Genomic DNA, 17,268 nt, shown 5'->3' with positions numbered 1-17,268 from the left:
GCAGGCGTTCGCTTGGGAACACCTTCGTTTGTGAAGCCACGCCTACCAAACGGGGCGAGGTGTCAATCACCATCGACGGCTCGCCCCCTTTGGTGCCAGACCCGGAGCGACGGAGCACCCGTCGCTAGCCGGGTCTCGTGCATGCGCACGACGGAGACGGCTCCGTCGTGCACATGCCCAGTGGGCAAACATTGACCCGGTTGCGAGCGCTCAGCGCTTACGACCGGGTGTGAATCAGGCCCATAGTTCTAGCAGCGCTTGGGCAGTCAAACTGGAAAGGATCCATTAATAGCTGCGCCCAGGATCCTATTCGTTCTACTTGAATTTTCTTGATTGTTTGTTACATTCTCACAAAGAAAAGAATAATAGACATCTACCAGCTAAATCATCAGCACAGAGCTAGAATGATAAATATTGAAATATACAATGACAAATTGCTCTACCAGCTACCACATGCAGGCTACGGTTTTTTACACTACCGCTGGTGTCTTTTTATGACATTTGTTGGCTAGTTATGCAGTGACTTTTGGGCTAAACTGACCATCATATTATTCATTTCTTTCAGCTATGAGGGTAAGATACAGTAAGTCTCCGATTGGAAGAGGGCTATAAACGCTATGGTGGTTCCACAGTGATGGGGATAAGGGGTTAATAATGAGAGACTCTTGTCCACAGACTGATCACTGACTTCTGAAGTCAATAAAGGTTTGAATGAAGATCTGGTGGGAACAAAAAAATTGGTGGGTCTTTTTGTAGCTGCCTAATACCTCTTTTCCACCAAAAACCCAGGTCCGACCTGGGTTTTTGGACATGGTTACAACCCTGGTCAGACCCATTTACACTGCACCTTTCATCTGGGTTACTCCCAGGTCAGCCCTGTTCACACTGAACTCAGGTCTGCCCTGCTAAACCTGTGAGGTCATAAAAAGTGGGAGGTGAATGCTCCACAACCACCAATCAGCTCATTTTAGGCATGATCCAGGTCAGATAACCCGGGTTGCACTGTTTACACTGCACCATTACCCGGGTCCATCCTGGGTCCAACCCTGGTAGCTACCTGGGTTGGATTGCAGGGTCACTTGACCCAGGTTATTTTTCAGGGACCCTTTTACACTGAGCTGCGACCCGGGTAGACACAGCAAAAACCCAGGTTTTTGCTCTGGTGTAAAAGGGGTATTATTGAGAGATACTGTATCTTGGTAGTGGGCTGTAGAAATGTTAGGTAACTGAGAGGTCTATGTACTAAGCTGTGGAGAGAGATAAAGTACCAACCAATCAGCTGCTAACTGTCATTTTTCAAACACGGCCTGTAACATGTCAGTTGCAAGTCCAGGAAAGAAGTGACAGTTCTGTAACATTCTGTTTAGAACCAGCCTAACCACACTTCCCTCTAACCAGCTATACTGATAAACAGAGCTGATTAAGGGCCACATGGGCTTAGGGCTGGAAATGTTCTATTGTGAGAAATGGAGGAGGTGTGACTGCTGCTGTGTGGGTGTGGCCAGTGCCATGTGGGCATGTACACCCCCTGCACTACCAGCCCCAATGTCTCACCAAATGTATAAAATGATCACAATTGCAGCATTCTGTGAGGAAAATAGAAATACAATTTCAACATCAACATGCTGTCATGATGTTGGGCCGTTTTTATATGAAGGCCTGGAGCTATAGCCCCATCTGCCCCTTTGTTAATCTGGTCCTGCTGATAAAGCTACAATGGTTACCCGACACCATACCCAGGGCCGGTTCTAGACATTGTGGAGCTCAGGACGGAAGATCCCAGTTGCGCCCCCCCCCCCAAAAAAGTCGTTACAGTCGGCTTCTGGAAAGGGGGCATGGCTGATTGGGGAGGGGACGTGTCCTTGTGCAACACCCCTATTTCACCCTAACACATTAAGCCACACACATGTAATGCCCATTATAATACATTATGCCACACACAATAATGCTCTTTATAATGCATTATGCCACACGCAGTAATGCCCTAATTCATTATGCCCCACACATGTAATTCCCTTTCTAATACATTATTCCACACACATGTAATTCCCTTTCTAATACATTATTCCACACACATGTAATTCCTTTTCTAATGTATTATTCCACACACGTGTAATTCTCTTTCTAATACATTATTCCACACACATGTAATTCTTTCTAATACATTATTCCATACACATGTAATTCCCTTTCTAATACTTTATTCCACACACATGTAATTCTCTTTCCAATACATTATTCCACACACATGTAATTCTCTTTCTAATACATTATTCCACACACATGTAATTCTCTTTCCAATACATTATTCCACACACATGTAATTCCCTTTCTAATACATTATTCCACACACATGTAATTCTCTTTCTAATACATTATTCCACACACATGTAATTCCCTTTCTAATACGTTATTCCACACACATGTAATTCTCTTTCTAATACATTATTCCACACACATGTAATTCCCTTTCTAATACATTATTCCACACACATATAATTATCTTTCTAATACATTATTCCACACACATGTAATTCTCTTTCTAATACATTATTCCACACACATGTAATTCTCTTTCTAATACATTATTCCACACACATGTAATTCCCTTTCTAATACGTTATTCCACACACATGTAATTCTCTTTCTAATAATATTATTCCACACACATGTAATTCCCTTTCTAATAATATTATTCCACACACATGTAATTCCCTTTCTAATACATTATTCCACACACATATAATTCCCTTTCTAATACATTATTCCACACACATGTAATTATCTTTCTAATACATTATTCCACACACAAGTAATTCTCTTTCTAATACATTATTCCACACACATGTAATTCCCTTTCTAATATTTTATTCCACACACATGTAATTCTCTTTCTAATACATTATTCCACACACATGTAATTCCCTTTCTAATACATTATTCCACACACATGTAATTCCCTTTCTAATATATTATTCCACACACATGTAATTCCCTTTCTAATACATTATTCCACACACATGTAATTATCTTTCTAATACATTATTCCACACACATGTAATCAGAGCCGTAACTAGACTTTTTGGTGCCCTGTGTGAGAAAGAGCATTGGCGCCCCCCTCCTTTTTCAAAAGGACTTAATGCACCCAAAAAAGGGGAATGGTCTCATGGGGAAGGGCCAGGGAAGAGATAGGAGAGACCAGGAGATGCTGGGGATGAAATAAGAGGAAGCTACAAGTGAGAATGATAATAAACAGAAATTTGACAGGCCCAAACAGCGCCCCCTGACCTGTGGTGCCCTGTGCGATGGCACCGGCCGCACTACCCTAGCTACGACCCTGCATGTAATGCCCTTTCTAGTACATTATTCCACACACATGTAATTCCCTTTATAAAAAACACACACATATAGGCTACTATATGAAAAAACACACACATATCAGCTATTCCCCCCGCGGAGGGGCAGTTACCTGCTGGTGAAGCACATCTCTGCTTGTTCCTTGCCCAGTACCTAGTCCGGAGTGCGGCAGATGGGAGCGGACAACCAGGGCCACTACCACCATGTGAGACCAGAGGGGACAGAAGTCTCAGTCGGCATAGAGGGCAGAGAAGCAGGGCCTCTTTAGCCACATGACAGCCAGGCAGGGTGGAGTGAAGGAGGTCTCAGCCGGCGTCCGGACTCAGGAGTGTCAGTGCGGCTGATGTGAGCACCGAGCGGATAGAGCGGAGAGCAAGGGCCCTTCCTGTCAGTGTAATGTGACACCCAGGAGGAGAGGAGGGAAGGTGGCGATTGGCTGCAATGTCACTGCAGCTGTGATGAGTGGTGATGGAGACGCTTACAGCACGTCCTGCTACAGAACCCGGTAATTTTTAAAGTTGGAGTCCTGCCATGCTGCCTGTAGCTCGCCGAGTATTTTGCGATCACTGCCACTGGTCATGGTTGGTCGCCCGCCCCTAGAAACGGCCCTGCCACGGGCAGTGAGCGGCAAACACATGTGAGAGCTGTTAGCCCGCCCCTAGAACCGGTACTGACCATACCCTATTGTTCGCTGACTAGAAATTAAGCAATAAAAATACTGAAGGCGCTGTTGCTGACTACACCAATTGTGGTTACTTTTTGCACCACAAAATTGCCATTAGGCTACAAGCTGTGAACCTTAGGATGGTGTTTTGATTATCATGTTTCTTACAACTTAATGATTGTGTTTCATTATTTAGGCACACAAGTGTGGAGACATCCAGCCCTCTGTCACAGCAAGGAAGCCATATCGTCACCACTGACCACATTACCATCAGAAGCATTACAGACAGAGGCGATCAAACTATTCAAGGTAATATCCAATAGAAACAGATATATTGGGAGATCACTGTGTCAAAATATACACACATAAACTATGTAGACAAAAGTGATTAGACACCACAGCGCAAGCGAAATGCATACCATTGCACACAAGTTCCAAATGGCCACTAATGTGGCGGTTTTGACAAGAACACTTCATAGGGAGGCCCATGGACTTGCAGTTCTACGGAAACAACTAATGTTGTTATCAGGACGACAATGTCTCCTGTCATATTTCCAGGACGACGTTGGACTGGTATACAGAAAATTCGGTAACCCGGATGGGCTGGCCAGCTCAGAGTCCAGATCTTAACCCCATTGAGAACCTGTGGGATGAATAGGAGTGATGGGTGCATTCTACGCCTACTCGAACTTCTACAGTGTCACAGTTGGTCTCTATATATAAGGCAAAATGGGAAAACATACCGCCTGCTGTTGTACAGGAACTTGTGGGCAGTTTGCCAAGAAGAGTATCTGCAGTAATCACTGCACGTGGTGGACCTACAAAGTACTGACGTCAATACAATCTCGTCGATCTATTTGCTGTTAGTGAGCCTGATTCAGTAAGGATCGCTATTGCAATCGGAACTGCGATTACGCATGCAGTCTCACTGCGAAAATATGGTAATGATTGCAATTGCAATTCTGTCGTAGCCAAACATAAATCTGCGAAACCATCGGTAACATTGAGTACCATCGGAGCCTCGTGCACACTTGCACAATGCCTGACCTTACTCAGAAATTGCTAACCTCATCGCACACAGTGAAAGCCCAAGGTGCGTATGGCATCGCAAAGGCTAATTTATGCACACACCCCTGTAACGGTGTTCAAACACACAGGCACACCTGCGTTTCGCTGACCACCCCCCCGTCACCACCCATAAACGGTCAATTCCTGACAATCACTCTGCGATGGTTCTGCGTAGCAACTGCGATCGCAGTCCCAATCGCAGTGTGGCCTTCGCACACGTGCACTGCAATACATACGCAAAACGCAACAATCGGCAGATTGCATGCATAATCGCAGTTGCGATCAGTAATGAATCAGGCCCAGTGTCCACTCAACTTTGGTCTACATAGTGAATATATAAACTCAAACATTGCAGCAGAGATACATTAATGAGAGCATAGCAGGTGCCTGGATTCCTCCAAACAATATTCCTTGCAGTACTGCCAGCTAGAGGTGAGCAGTCAGTATCGCAGTACTGCCAGCTAGAGGTGAGCAGTCAGTATTGCAGTACTGCCAGCTAGAGGTGAGCAGTCAGTATTGCAGTACTGCCAGCTAGAGGTGAGCAGTCAGTATCGCAGTACTGCCAGCTAGAGGTGAGCAGTCAGTATCGCAGTACTGCCAGCTAGAGGTGAGCAGTCAGTATCGCAGTACTGCCAGCTAGAGGTGAGCAGTCAGTATTGCAGTACTGCCATCTAGAGGTGAGCAGTCAGTATTGCAGTACTGCCATCTAGAGGTGAGCAGTCAGTATTGCAGTACTGCCAGCTAGAGGTGAGCAGTCAGTATCGCAGTACTGCCAGCTAGAGGTGAGCAGTCAGTATCGCAGTACTGCCAGCTAGAGGTGAGCAGTCAGTATCGCAGTACTGCCAGCTAGAGGTGAGCAGTCAGTATCGCAGTACTGCCAGCTAGAGGTGAGCAGTCAGTATTGCAGTACTGCCAGCTAGAGGTGAGCAGTCAGTATTGCAGTACTGCCAGCTAGAGGTGAGCAGTCAGTATTGCAGTACTGTTCCACTTTTCTGTTGCCTGATTATAAGACATCAGTATCAGACACATAAACTCGTGGTCCAGTTTGTGTAGTGTAAATTGGCTCTATACATGCCTACAAAGTTGGCCGCACATATACGCGCTTATGTAGATTTGCCTGTGCTTGCAAATGGAGAGTTGGGAATAGAGGAGAGTAGGGGCGTTCTAATGTTGGCTGAGTACAGTGGGAGGGTGTTTGTGTGATTGTGACTATATGTAGACTGCCAAACAGAAAGGCACATATGCCTGTTAGGTACACATCAGTTGTGAGTGCTTGGTGGCTGGTGCTAATGCACTATGCAGATGATGACTGTCACCAGCCCTACCTACAGATGTGGCCACATACATCTATCCTCCGTGTGCTACAAGTCGCTTTACACATGATGCATGAGAGCTGTGTGACTCGGTAGCACAGAGCGTCTTTTCATGCAACTTTTTACCTTCAAATGAGTCTTATTCGCACAGCGATGCAAATTGGACGCACACAAGCAGCTTCTGCTGATTAAAATGATATACAGTATTTGGGTGGACCATAGCAGTACCCCTATGTCAGAATTATTGTCTCCGTTTTCTAAGGATATATCTAACATAAACCTGGTGTATATACCAGTGACGCAGACCTGCACACATCCTGCAATTGTTGCAACTCTGTCTATGCATGCAATTGCAGTTTTTTATTGAACGCATTTTAAATATGCGATCTTGGATACAAAGCAAAGATGTACTAAGCTCTGGAAAGTGATAAATTGGAGAGTGATAATCTACCAACCATTTAGCTCCTAACTGTCATGTTACAGGCTGTGTTTGCAAAATGACAGTTAGTAGCTGAGTGGTTGGTACTTTATCACTCTCCAATTTATCACTTTCCAGAGTTTAGTACATCTGCCCCTCAGTGTTACCTCTCTCTCTGTCAACTAGACAGCCATTACCACTTTTCACTGTAGTGCAGTATTTCTCAACTCGAGGACATTCCAGGTTGTAAGGATATTCTTATTTGAATACAGATGACTCAATTATTGTATATGATATTTTGATTCAACTATGTCTGCTGAAACATGGACATGCTTAAAAATTGGACTATTGGGCTTGGCTTTGGGAACTGAAGTTGGGAACCAATGCTGTAGTTGCATAGCACAGAAATACTCAGTCCTTGCCCTGATAAAGTTCTGTACTACTCAGCCAGTCACTGAGATCACTTGGTATGGTTTAGCTATTTAGGGGTAGGACACCCTCCTGTCTACAAGTAGTCATGGCAGCAGACTTGGCTCTCTCTCCTCTGTACACAGGACTCTCCTGTGCTCCTGTCTGGCAGAGCATACTGTAGGTCTAGGGCACAGGTTCTCAAACTCGGTCCTCAGGACCCCAAGCAGTGCAGGTTTTCCAGGTCTCCTCACAGAATCACAAGTTAAATAATTAGCTCCACCTGTGGATTTTTTAAAATGTGTCAGTGAGTAATGACTACACCTGTGTCTCTCCTGGGTAACCTGGAAAACGTGACCTGTGTGGGGTCCTGAGGACCGAGTTTGAGAACCTGTGCTTATATTATCTTGCCTTTCTTTGTGAATATATATTTGAACATATACTTAATCATGTGTTTTGATCTTAATAATTTGCCAATTTTATATTTTATTTCAATTATTTATTTCTAATTTTTGCACTTTCACCTTTTTATATCTTGCACTGTGTCACTTTATCTCACATGTATTTATTTATTTTGTATCACCCATTATATCCAATTTGGATATATCTTACATTCTTTTATAATCTTTTATAATATTATTGCATTTTCACATCTTTGCAGTTATTATGCATTTTGTCACTTTATTCTGTATGACCTATGCAGGACTAGTAATTTATGGAGATATTATTCCATAATCACATGTTTTATTCAATATTTTTTATCAGACTGGCTCACACGTTAATCTCTTTTACACATTCTATTCACCATTGACAATTTGAGTTTTTTCACCTAGGGTTTTTTACACCTGTAACCAGTTAGAATAGAATATATTATTTTACTAACCGAGTGGTTTCATCAAGAATGAATGCCTGGTCCCATTATATTATATCATTGGGGCAGGATTTATATCTTCTTGTATTGTTCTATTTTGTATTGCTGGTTAAGACTACATCATCCAGCATGAACAGTATTATTTTCTATTTTCTTCTTTTTCCCTTCTTTTTGATTTTTTATTACTTTGTAACAGTTTATGACTTCATACTGTTATACCATCTATAGGTTTAAGTCTAATATAATGAGGCTTTCTATATTTGGATCCGATCATATGACGTTATGGGGTGAAATTATCGTCTCCATAACTGCCTACGTCTAGCTATTCCTATTGCTGGACGAGACTACATTTACTAGCATGTATAGTGGAATATCTCTACCTCCATACCCCTGTATTTCTCTTTATTTATTATTTATTAATTTTTATTTCTATTTATTTTTATTACCATAGATAGGCACTTTGTTTTGATAACTTTTATATCCTCTGCAATATGTGGATTAGATTCTGCACCTTATTTATTTCTCCTCTGGTCATTATGATACTTATTGCTGTATCAATTTTGGATTAACTATCAAGTCATAATAAAACTACATTATCCAGTGTGCGTAGCGTCACACTGTTGTGTGTCTCTTATACATGGTCTAGTAAGGCGGAACTGTGTAACCGCCCGTCAAATGAATGTTAAAACAGTGTGGAGTTAGACTACATCAACCAGCATGCATTGCGCTAGCTGGTTGGTTGACTCTAAACATAGGATCTGGTAGGGCGAAATTGTGTAACCGCCGTCAATTGATCAAAACGGTACGGGATTTGACTACATTAACCAACATGCATTGCGCTGGATGTCATCCTATTGGTGCCTTGACTGATCAGCTGAGACCGATGGAGGCGTTGCCCTTTGGTGAGCTACCGCCTACTAGAGAATCATAGGTTGCTGAGATAATGGTGTAGGGTATTTATACAGAACTAATACAATTATGAGATGTGGATGAGGTGAACAAGCCCTCAGCCGGGCGAAACGCGCGTCCTTCCATACTGATTTATGCACAATTGTCCAGCCAGCACATGGGTTGGACTTTCTCTGGAAACTGATAGCAGGAGCGGTATTGTATATGCACCATCACACAGCAGAGTCTCTCTATTGCATGGTTCAGTTGATTGTATTGATTTACATGTAGCGCAATAGCGCTGTTGTGCTAACTATGTATATTTTTAGCTGAGCATGCTGAGATGTATATAGATAGAGAGCTAATGTACACAGGTTTTTTTGACATGTATCTCACTTCATACATATGCTGAGTGGTGAGATTTTGGACTGAATAATTAATGTTGTCCACTAATTAATCAATTTATACATGGTTGTACTCCTGGCAGTAACACAGTAACACTACCTGTGAAATTTACTTATTGAAGCATTTGGCTATGTGGCTCTGTAGATATATTTACAATATATGCTTCGCCTTGTTATGGAACTGATAGGCTATATTAGCATATATTAACATCATGAGATTTAATATACAGATTTAAGTTGCAAATAGAGTCTGCCTGTGCATTCTTTATTTAATTATGGTTACTTTTTCAACAAATGGACTGCTTAAATATAACTAGTCCTACATATATATTTGTCTGATCCATAAGTGTGTAATTTTTCCCATAATATCTACAGCCATACATTACTTGATTGCCCAATCTCGTCTGATCTTGGAAGCTAAATTGTAATTGGCTTGATCAGTACTTGGAAGGTGACTTCCAGGGAAGACCAGGTGCTGTAGATAAAAATATATAAATTGAGATTGTTTTTCCACTTGGTCAGACAATATTTTCTTCAGTTAACAGTATTACCTATTTTAACCGCATTTAAAATGGGACTGTGCATATATTAATAAATTCGCCTTCAGAAATTTCTGTATATGATAATTACTATATATAGGATGGACTTATACCATCCAATTCTAATTTTATAAATATCCTTTGGTACATTACAATTTTATTGATACTATTAAAAGTTACGTTTTAATGACATTAGTTATACTTTAAAGAGTGCCCCAGACCATAGCCCTACTTCTCTCTCCATACTTTGTGTAAGTATTGCAGTTCTGCCAGCTAGAGGTGAGCAGTCAGTATTGCAGTACTGCCAGCTAGAGGTGAGCAGTCAGTATCGCAGTACTGCCAGCTAGAGGTGAGCAGTCAGTATCGCAGTACTGCCAGCTAGAGGTGAGCAGTCAGTATCGCAGTACTGCCAGCTAGAGGTGAGCAGTCAGTATCGCAGTACTGCCATCTAGAGGTGAGCAGTCAGTATCGCAGTACTGCCATCTAGAGGTGAGCAGTCAGTATCGCAGTACTGCCAGCTAGAGGTGAGCAGTCAGTATCGCAGTACTGCCAGCTAGAGGTGAGCAGTCAGTATCGCAGTACTGCCAGCTAGAGGTGAGCAGTCAGTATTGCAGTACTGCCAGCTAGAGGTGAGCAGTCAGTATTGCAGTACTGTTCCACTTTTCTGTTGCCTGATTATAAGACATCAGTATCAGACACATAAACTCGTGGTCCAGTTTGTGTAGTGTAAATTGGCTCTATACATGCCTACAAAGTTGGCCGCACATATACACGCTTATGTAGATTTGCCTGTGCTTGCAAATGGAGAGTTGGGAATAGAGGAGAGTAGGGGCGTTCTAATGTTGGCTAAGTACAGTGGGAGGGTGTTTGTGTGATTGTGACTATATGTAGACTGCCAAACAGAAAGGCACATATGCCTGTTAGGTACACATCAGTTGTGAGTGCTTGGTGGCTGGTGCTAATGCACTATGCAGATGATGACTGTCACCAGCCCTACCTACAGATGTGGCCACATACATCTATCCTCCGTGTGCTACAAGTCGCTTTACACATGATGCATGAGAGCTGTGTGACTCGGTAGCACAGAGCGTCTTTTCATGCAACTTTTAACCTTCAAATGAGTCTTATTCGCACAGCGATGCAAATTGGACGCACACAAGCAGCTTCTGCTGATTAAAATGATATACAGTATTTGGGTGGACCATAGCAGTACCCCTATGTCAGAATTATTGTCTCCGTTTTCTAAGGATATATCTAACATAAACCTGGTGTATATACCAGTGACGCAGACCTGCACACATCCTGCAATTGTTGCAACTCTGTCTATGCATGCAATTGCAGTTTTTTATTGAACGCATTTTAAATATGCGATCTTGGATACAAAGCAAAGATGTACTAAGCTCTGGAAAGTGATAAATTGGAGAGTGATAATCTACCAACCATTTAGCTCCTAACTGTCATGTTACAGGCTGTGTTTGCAAAATGACAGTTAGTAGCTGAGTGGTTGGTACTTTATCACTCTCCAATTTATCACTTTCCAGAGCTTAGTACATCTGCCCCTCAGTGTTACCTCTCTCTCTGTCAACTAGACAGCCATTACCACTTTTCACTGTAGTGCAGTATTTCTCAACTCGAGGACATTCCAGGTTGTAAGGATATTCTTATTTGAATACAGATGACTCAATTATTGTATATGATATTTTGATTCAACTATGTCTGCTGAAACATGGACATGCTTAAAAATTGGACTATTGGGCTTGGCTTTGGGAACTGAAGTTGGGAACCAATGCTGTAGTTGCATAGCACAGAAATACTCAGTCCTTGCCCTGATAAAGTTCTATACTACTCAGCCAGTCACTGAGATCACTTGGTATGGTTTAGCTATTTAGGGGTAGGACACCCTCCTGTCTACAAGTAGTCATGGCAGCAGACTTGGCTCTCTCTCCTCTGTACACAGGACTCTCCTGTGCTCCTGTCTGGCAGAGCATACTGTAGGTCTAGGGCACAGGTTCTCAAACTCAGTCCTCAGGACCCCAAGCAGTGCAGGTTTTCCAGGTCTCCTCACAGAATCACAAGTTAAATAATTAGCTCCACCTGTGGATTTTTTAAAATGTGTCAGTGAGTAATGACTACACCTGTGCCTCTCCTGGGTAACCTGGAAAACGTGACCTGTGTGGGGTCCTGAGGACTGAGTTTGAGAACCACTGCTCTAGGTGGACGAACCAATTGTCTTCTAGGTCTCAGCTCTCCTGCCTCCTTCATTAGGGAGCTCGGTGTGAAGCTGTGGTGTACACCTTCACACTGACCTGTGTACCGAGCTCTCCCAATGGGTGCGGCCACACACCTATTTACTGCCGTTCAGAGGGATCACAATTTCCAGAACATGGACACGTTGCACACTAGCGCACTTAGAGCCTGATTCAGCTTTGGGAATAGAGTAAGATATAGCAGCTAACTGTGTACCTGGACAAACCATGTTGCAATGCAAGGGGTGCAAATACATACATTTTGTTTGCATGCAGGGTAAATAATGTCTGCTTTTGTTTGTAGCCCACAAACACTGCACAGCTTTATTTTTACACTGCAATTTAGATGTCAGCTTGGACACACCCCTCCAAAATCTACATCTGTCTGCACATTTTACACCTGCCCTACCTGCAGTGCAGCATGGTCTTACCAAGATGCACAGTTAGTAGCTATATCTTACTCTATCACCCAGAGCTGAATCAGGCCCTTAGCCTGAATTTGTGTCAGGAATTCAATTACAATGTTACATAGTGAGTTGTAGTGGAATTGATTCTAAAATGTTGACAACTACATACAGTATAATACCTCTTACAGGTATAGTATTTCCCAATAATACATTTGTATTTGAGTTTCACCAAATTCTGGGCCTCATTTATAAATGAGTTTTATCATACCAGCGAGTGATAAAACTCGCTGCGTATGATAATGGTGCTCCAGCCAATCAGCTCCCAACTGTCATCTGTTTGAAAAATGACAGTTGGGAGCTGATTGGCTGGAGCACCATTTATTATACGCAATGAGTTTTATCACTCGTTGTGTATGATAAAACTTGTTGAATTACGAGGCCCTAAGTGTTATCTTAATAATATGTAATACCTATCTGCACAATGTAATAAGGCATTGGTTTTTACCATAAAGGCGGAATCAACAAGTGAACATCCCCCGATTTGCCTGTTTAATTTTGCATAACATAAAGTTTAGAAAACAGACTTCTAAACCTAACAAATCGCTGCAGCTGTACAGAACATTATACGCTGGTAAATGTTCATTATTTTAGGAAAAACTGAATTTTGTTACTTTTTATTGCTTGAGACTTATGCAATTAAAGAGCTACTTGTAATGTTATTCTAGTCTGCGCACAGCACAGTGCAATAAAGGAATGTGACTTGATTTAAATTCGTCCTTTCTACACCATTGCCCATACATGTAATGTGAAACCGGCCGACACTTATGTCATTGGCACTGCACACCTACTGCAGAAAGCAAACACAGGAATTATACAGCTGTAGCAAATCAGCCGCATATGTGGGAGAATAATTCCTACAAGTTTCTAACAGCTTTGCATGCTGGGAGGTCAAAGCTGCCTATGAGATAATCATTTCGCCACCTTCTTCTAAAATAAGTTCTGTACCTTGTGTAGCCTGACACAGGGAGGCACCGTCTCCAATTAGTGGGAACTTTACGCCATTACAAATACAGTATATCGTATAAATCTTTAAAATGCATTAAATCTGTTACAGTATTTTTCAAGTGAAGTTGTTACGTCAATTAATAATTTCCCTTGCTCCACCCGCTGGACTATCTAATGCTCTTCATGTCCTTTCCGCTAATTTCTCATGTCCCAAACAATTTCTGATGCTCTTCTTTGGTTTCTCTCTCTTGTCTCCCAAATGGTGCTTCCACCTGAACTCTTGTTACCACAGTCTGTCCTCAAACATAAGCTGCCCTGTATATATGCTTCTTCCCTCTCCTTCGAACTAGTTCACAACTTTGTTCCATTGGGATCCCAGTGGTCAAAATCCCAACACCGGCATCCCGACATGGTTATGATACCGACACCTGTCGGTAGATATCCTAGCCCTCCCCCTCTCCTTACCCCTAACCCCCCCTCCCCAGTGCTTAAACCTAACCTCCCTCCTAGTGCCTAAACCTAACCTTCCCTCCCCGCACCTTAGACCTAACCTTCCCCCCTTAGTGCCTTAGTCTCCCCCTAGTGCAGTGGTTCCCAAACCAAACTTTTTTGAATCACGGCGCCCTAGAGTATCAGCATTGTTTCTACAGCACCCCTGGGTCAAAGGTTTCTTATTGAGAAATTCTGAAAAAATTCAATGTAGTTTTGTCCACATATTTTTTAATTGAGAGCCATTAGCACTGGTTTTGCCTATCACACTGACTAAAAATCATTTTATTTGGTACTGGACCACTAACCCGAGGCCACGGCACACAGTTTTGGAACCACTGCCCTAGTGACTAACCCTAACGCTAACCCTCCCCCTAACCCCGCAACTTACCTTCGGGATGCTGGCGACGGGCTTCTGACAGGTGTCGGGATTCCGGCGCCGGTATTCTAAGCGCTGGCATGCCATGTTGACTGCATCCAGGGCAAAACAGCAACTTTATACATGACCCCGACCATGCTGAAAAATGATTTGCTTAATTAACAAATATCCCACACCTGCTTCCAATATGCTAGGTGTCCCATATTTATTCAGGTGTTTCCATTTTTTTCTGCTATCTGTAGTTCTACAACAGTGGGCGTGAGTCATTGGACTCAATCTATTGAGCGGTGATAACCCTTTTTCCAGCTTCTTTGCTTTCTCCATGCGTCTTGCAATGCTAGTGAGAAATTCTAAAGGTTATAAATTATAGATGAAATATAAATGACAATGCAAATGAAGCAATGTATAAAGGTTTACCCATATACAGTATATTGAGAGTTTGTACATGTTTATTACTTGTATTGTGATGGAAAGAATCTGTGGTTGTAAGAACATCTTTTATCAGCAGGTTTTAACTAATAATTATCTAATTAGAGCAACAGGAATAGTATGCACAATGCACTTTACCCTTTCAAGAAATTGGTATAACCAAACAAACTCATCAGGGATAACCCTCTACCAGTTTCCTGTGTGAGCAACCCTATTATATCTCATTTAGGGGCCCATATACAATGAAATGTTTGTAGCTTATTCCCTGTAAACACCCTTTTTTCGGTGGGTAACTGCAAATATTTAGTATCACCCTCATGCATGGAGGAGGGACTGCAGCAGATATCTCCAATACCTGCCGGCAGCTGCAGCCCCCATAGGCTTCTATTGTCACAAGCCGCCGCGCTGCCAATGCTGTGCGGGGTGAACAAAGTCCAAGAATGATGATGTTTGTCCATGCAAGATGACGTTTTGCCTCTTTCTGAGTTCCGTTTTTTTGGAGGGAAAAATCCGAACTCGGCGTGCAAACTCGAATCTATCCGAGCCTGCACATCCCTATTCAGGGCAATTGTGGCCCCAACCCTGTGTGATATCACAAGGAGGGGGCGTGGCCTGCACCAGGCCCGCGAATAATATTATATATTACAAAATGGGCCTCGGCAGAAAAAAGGTTCCCCACCCCTGGCCTATACAATTGACTGTGGGGGCTCTGCAGCAAGAAGAGCTTTCTTTTCTACTCCTCCAATGTCCTATGGCTCCCGTGGTGTTGGGCTTACCCTAGCTAAAGAAGCACAACCCAGTTATCCAATGGCACACTGGGGAGATTCTCCAGTGGGGTTCTCCTTGTTTTAATCAATGTTTGTCTCGTCCAGTTCTTCTTGCAGCAGTCGTGTCAGTAGACACTCCTAAGATTCCTGCTCCGTACCGTGATCTGGCGGAGGTTTTCTCTAATAGCGAGCGCCTCTGAATCGGGCCCTTTGTCTCTGACCCGGGTACCAAATTCATTGCCAGATTCTGGAGGTCTTTTTGTGCTGATCTGGGCATCACTGTCAGCATGTCATCGTTGGTATCATCCCAAGTCTGATTGGCAGACAGAGCGAGTCAATCAGTCACTGGAACAGTATCTCTGTTGCTTTGTTGCCAAATGCCAGAACAATTGGGTATCTCTGTTGCTGTTTGCTGAGTTTGCCTATAACAACTCCTGCCATTCCACTTATTCAGTATCCCCGTTTTTCTGCAATCTCGGGATCCATCCTAGGAGTAATTCGTTTGAGACTTCATATACCACAACTCCTTCCTCTTCATCCGTTTCCAGGTTTTGGCGGGTTTGGAAGAAAGTACATCAGTCCCTTCTGCAGGTGTCTAGTCGTTTCGAGTTCTGGGAAGACAGATACCGTAGGCCTTGCAGTCTGAAAGTGGGGGACTTGGTTTGGCTGTCCGCTAAAAACATCAACCTGCATCAGAGATCACAGAAGCTGGGGCCTAAATTCATCGGGCCTTTTCGCATCACCACTCAAATTAATCCCGTAGCCTTTCGGCTTAAGTTACCAAGGACTCTTAAAATTAACAACACATTTCATTGCTCTCTTCTAAAGTCTGTGTTATTTTCCTCCAGGTTTACTCCTAGGTGTCCAATCAGGCCTCCACCAGTACTTGTCCAGGGGCGCCAGGAGTTTGTTGTGGAGAAGATCCTGGACTCCAGATTTTCTCATGGACGTCTCCAGTTTCTAGTTTACTGGAAGGGATACGGACCGGAGGAGCGCTCCTGGATTCCGGAAAGGTCATTGCATGCTCCTGCCCCGAAGAGAAGATTCTTCTTGGACTATCCGAACAATCAAGGCTCTAGGGGTTCATTAGTGGCAGAAAAAAATTACCCAATCAAGGGAAGTACAGGCGCTAATGGTGTCGTTGTTCTAAAGCAGCTACTAAAAAACTGGACTAGCCAACTCCAGTACACAACACAATAGAAAGAAATATACAAAAATTAGCAGTGCTAAAGTAGCAAATATTATCTTTGCAAATGTAGCAATCTAATGCAAACGTATTAAAATTGATTCAAACAATTGTTTAATAAAAATATTACAAATGTTGTACATACAGTACATGCACAATTGATACAGTTAAAAGTAGATATCAGCTGTAAACTTTCAGAACCCTCAGGTGGAAAAGTAGCCAAGGCTTTACAGCCCTCCAGGCTGCTACACAGCCCAAAGGCTGCATCTCATCTTTGGCCCCCAGGCCACAACTAGCCAAGGCATTCCAGCCCTCCAGGCTGCTACACAGCCCAAAGGCTGCATCTAAAACTTACCCCACAGGCCACCACTAGTCCAGGTGAATCAGCCCTCAAGGCCATCCCCAGACTCTATCCAGACTTATTACCCTC

At 43.0% G+C, this 17,268-nt stretch overlaps 1 protein-coding gene and 1 pseudogene across 2 annotated transcripts in view; both read left to right on the top strand.

The window, feature by feature from the left end:
• PLEKHH2 (pleckstrin homology, MyTH4 and FERM domain containing H2) overlaps window positions 1-17,268 on the top strand; it is a 237,060-nt gene that overhangs the window by 197,041 nt on the left and 22,751 nt on the right. For both annotated transcript variants that reach the window (XM_088477523.1, XM_088477522.1), the window contains exon 19: window positions 4,218-4,330. In XM_088477523.1, coding sequence (XP_088333649.1) covers window positions 4,218-4,330 — 113 coding nt within the window. The remainder of the gene's footprint in view (window positions 1-4,217; window positions 4,331-17,268) is intronic.
• LOC148518237 (5S ribosomal RNA) lies at window positions 9,759-9,875 on the top strand (annotated as a pseudogene).

This window comes from Taudactylus pleione, unplaced genomic scaffold (genome assembly GCF_031769625.1).
Source record: "Taudactylus pleione unplaced genomic scaffold, aTauple2 ptg000201l, whole genome shotgun sequence".
NCBI lineage: Eukaryota > Metazoa > Chordata > Amphibia > Anura > Myobatrachidae > Taudactylus > Taudactylus pleione.
This window is presented reverse-complemented; position numbering and strand designations above follow the sequence as displayed.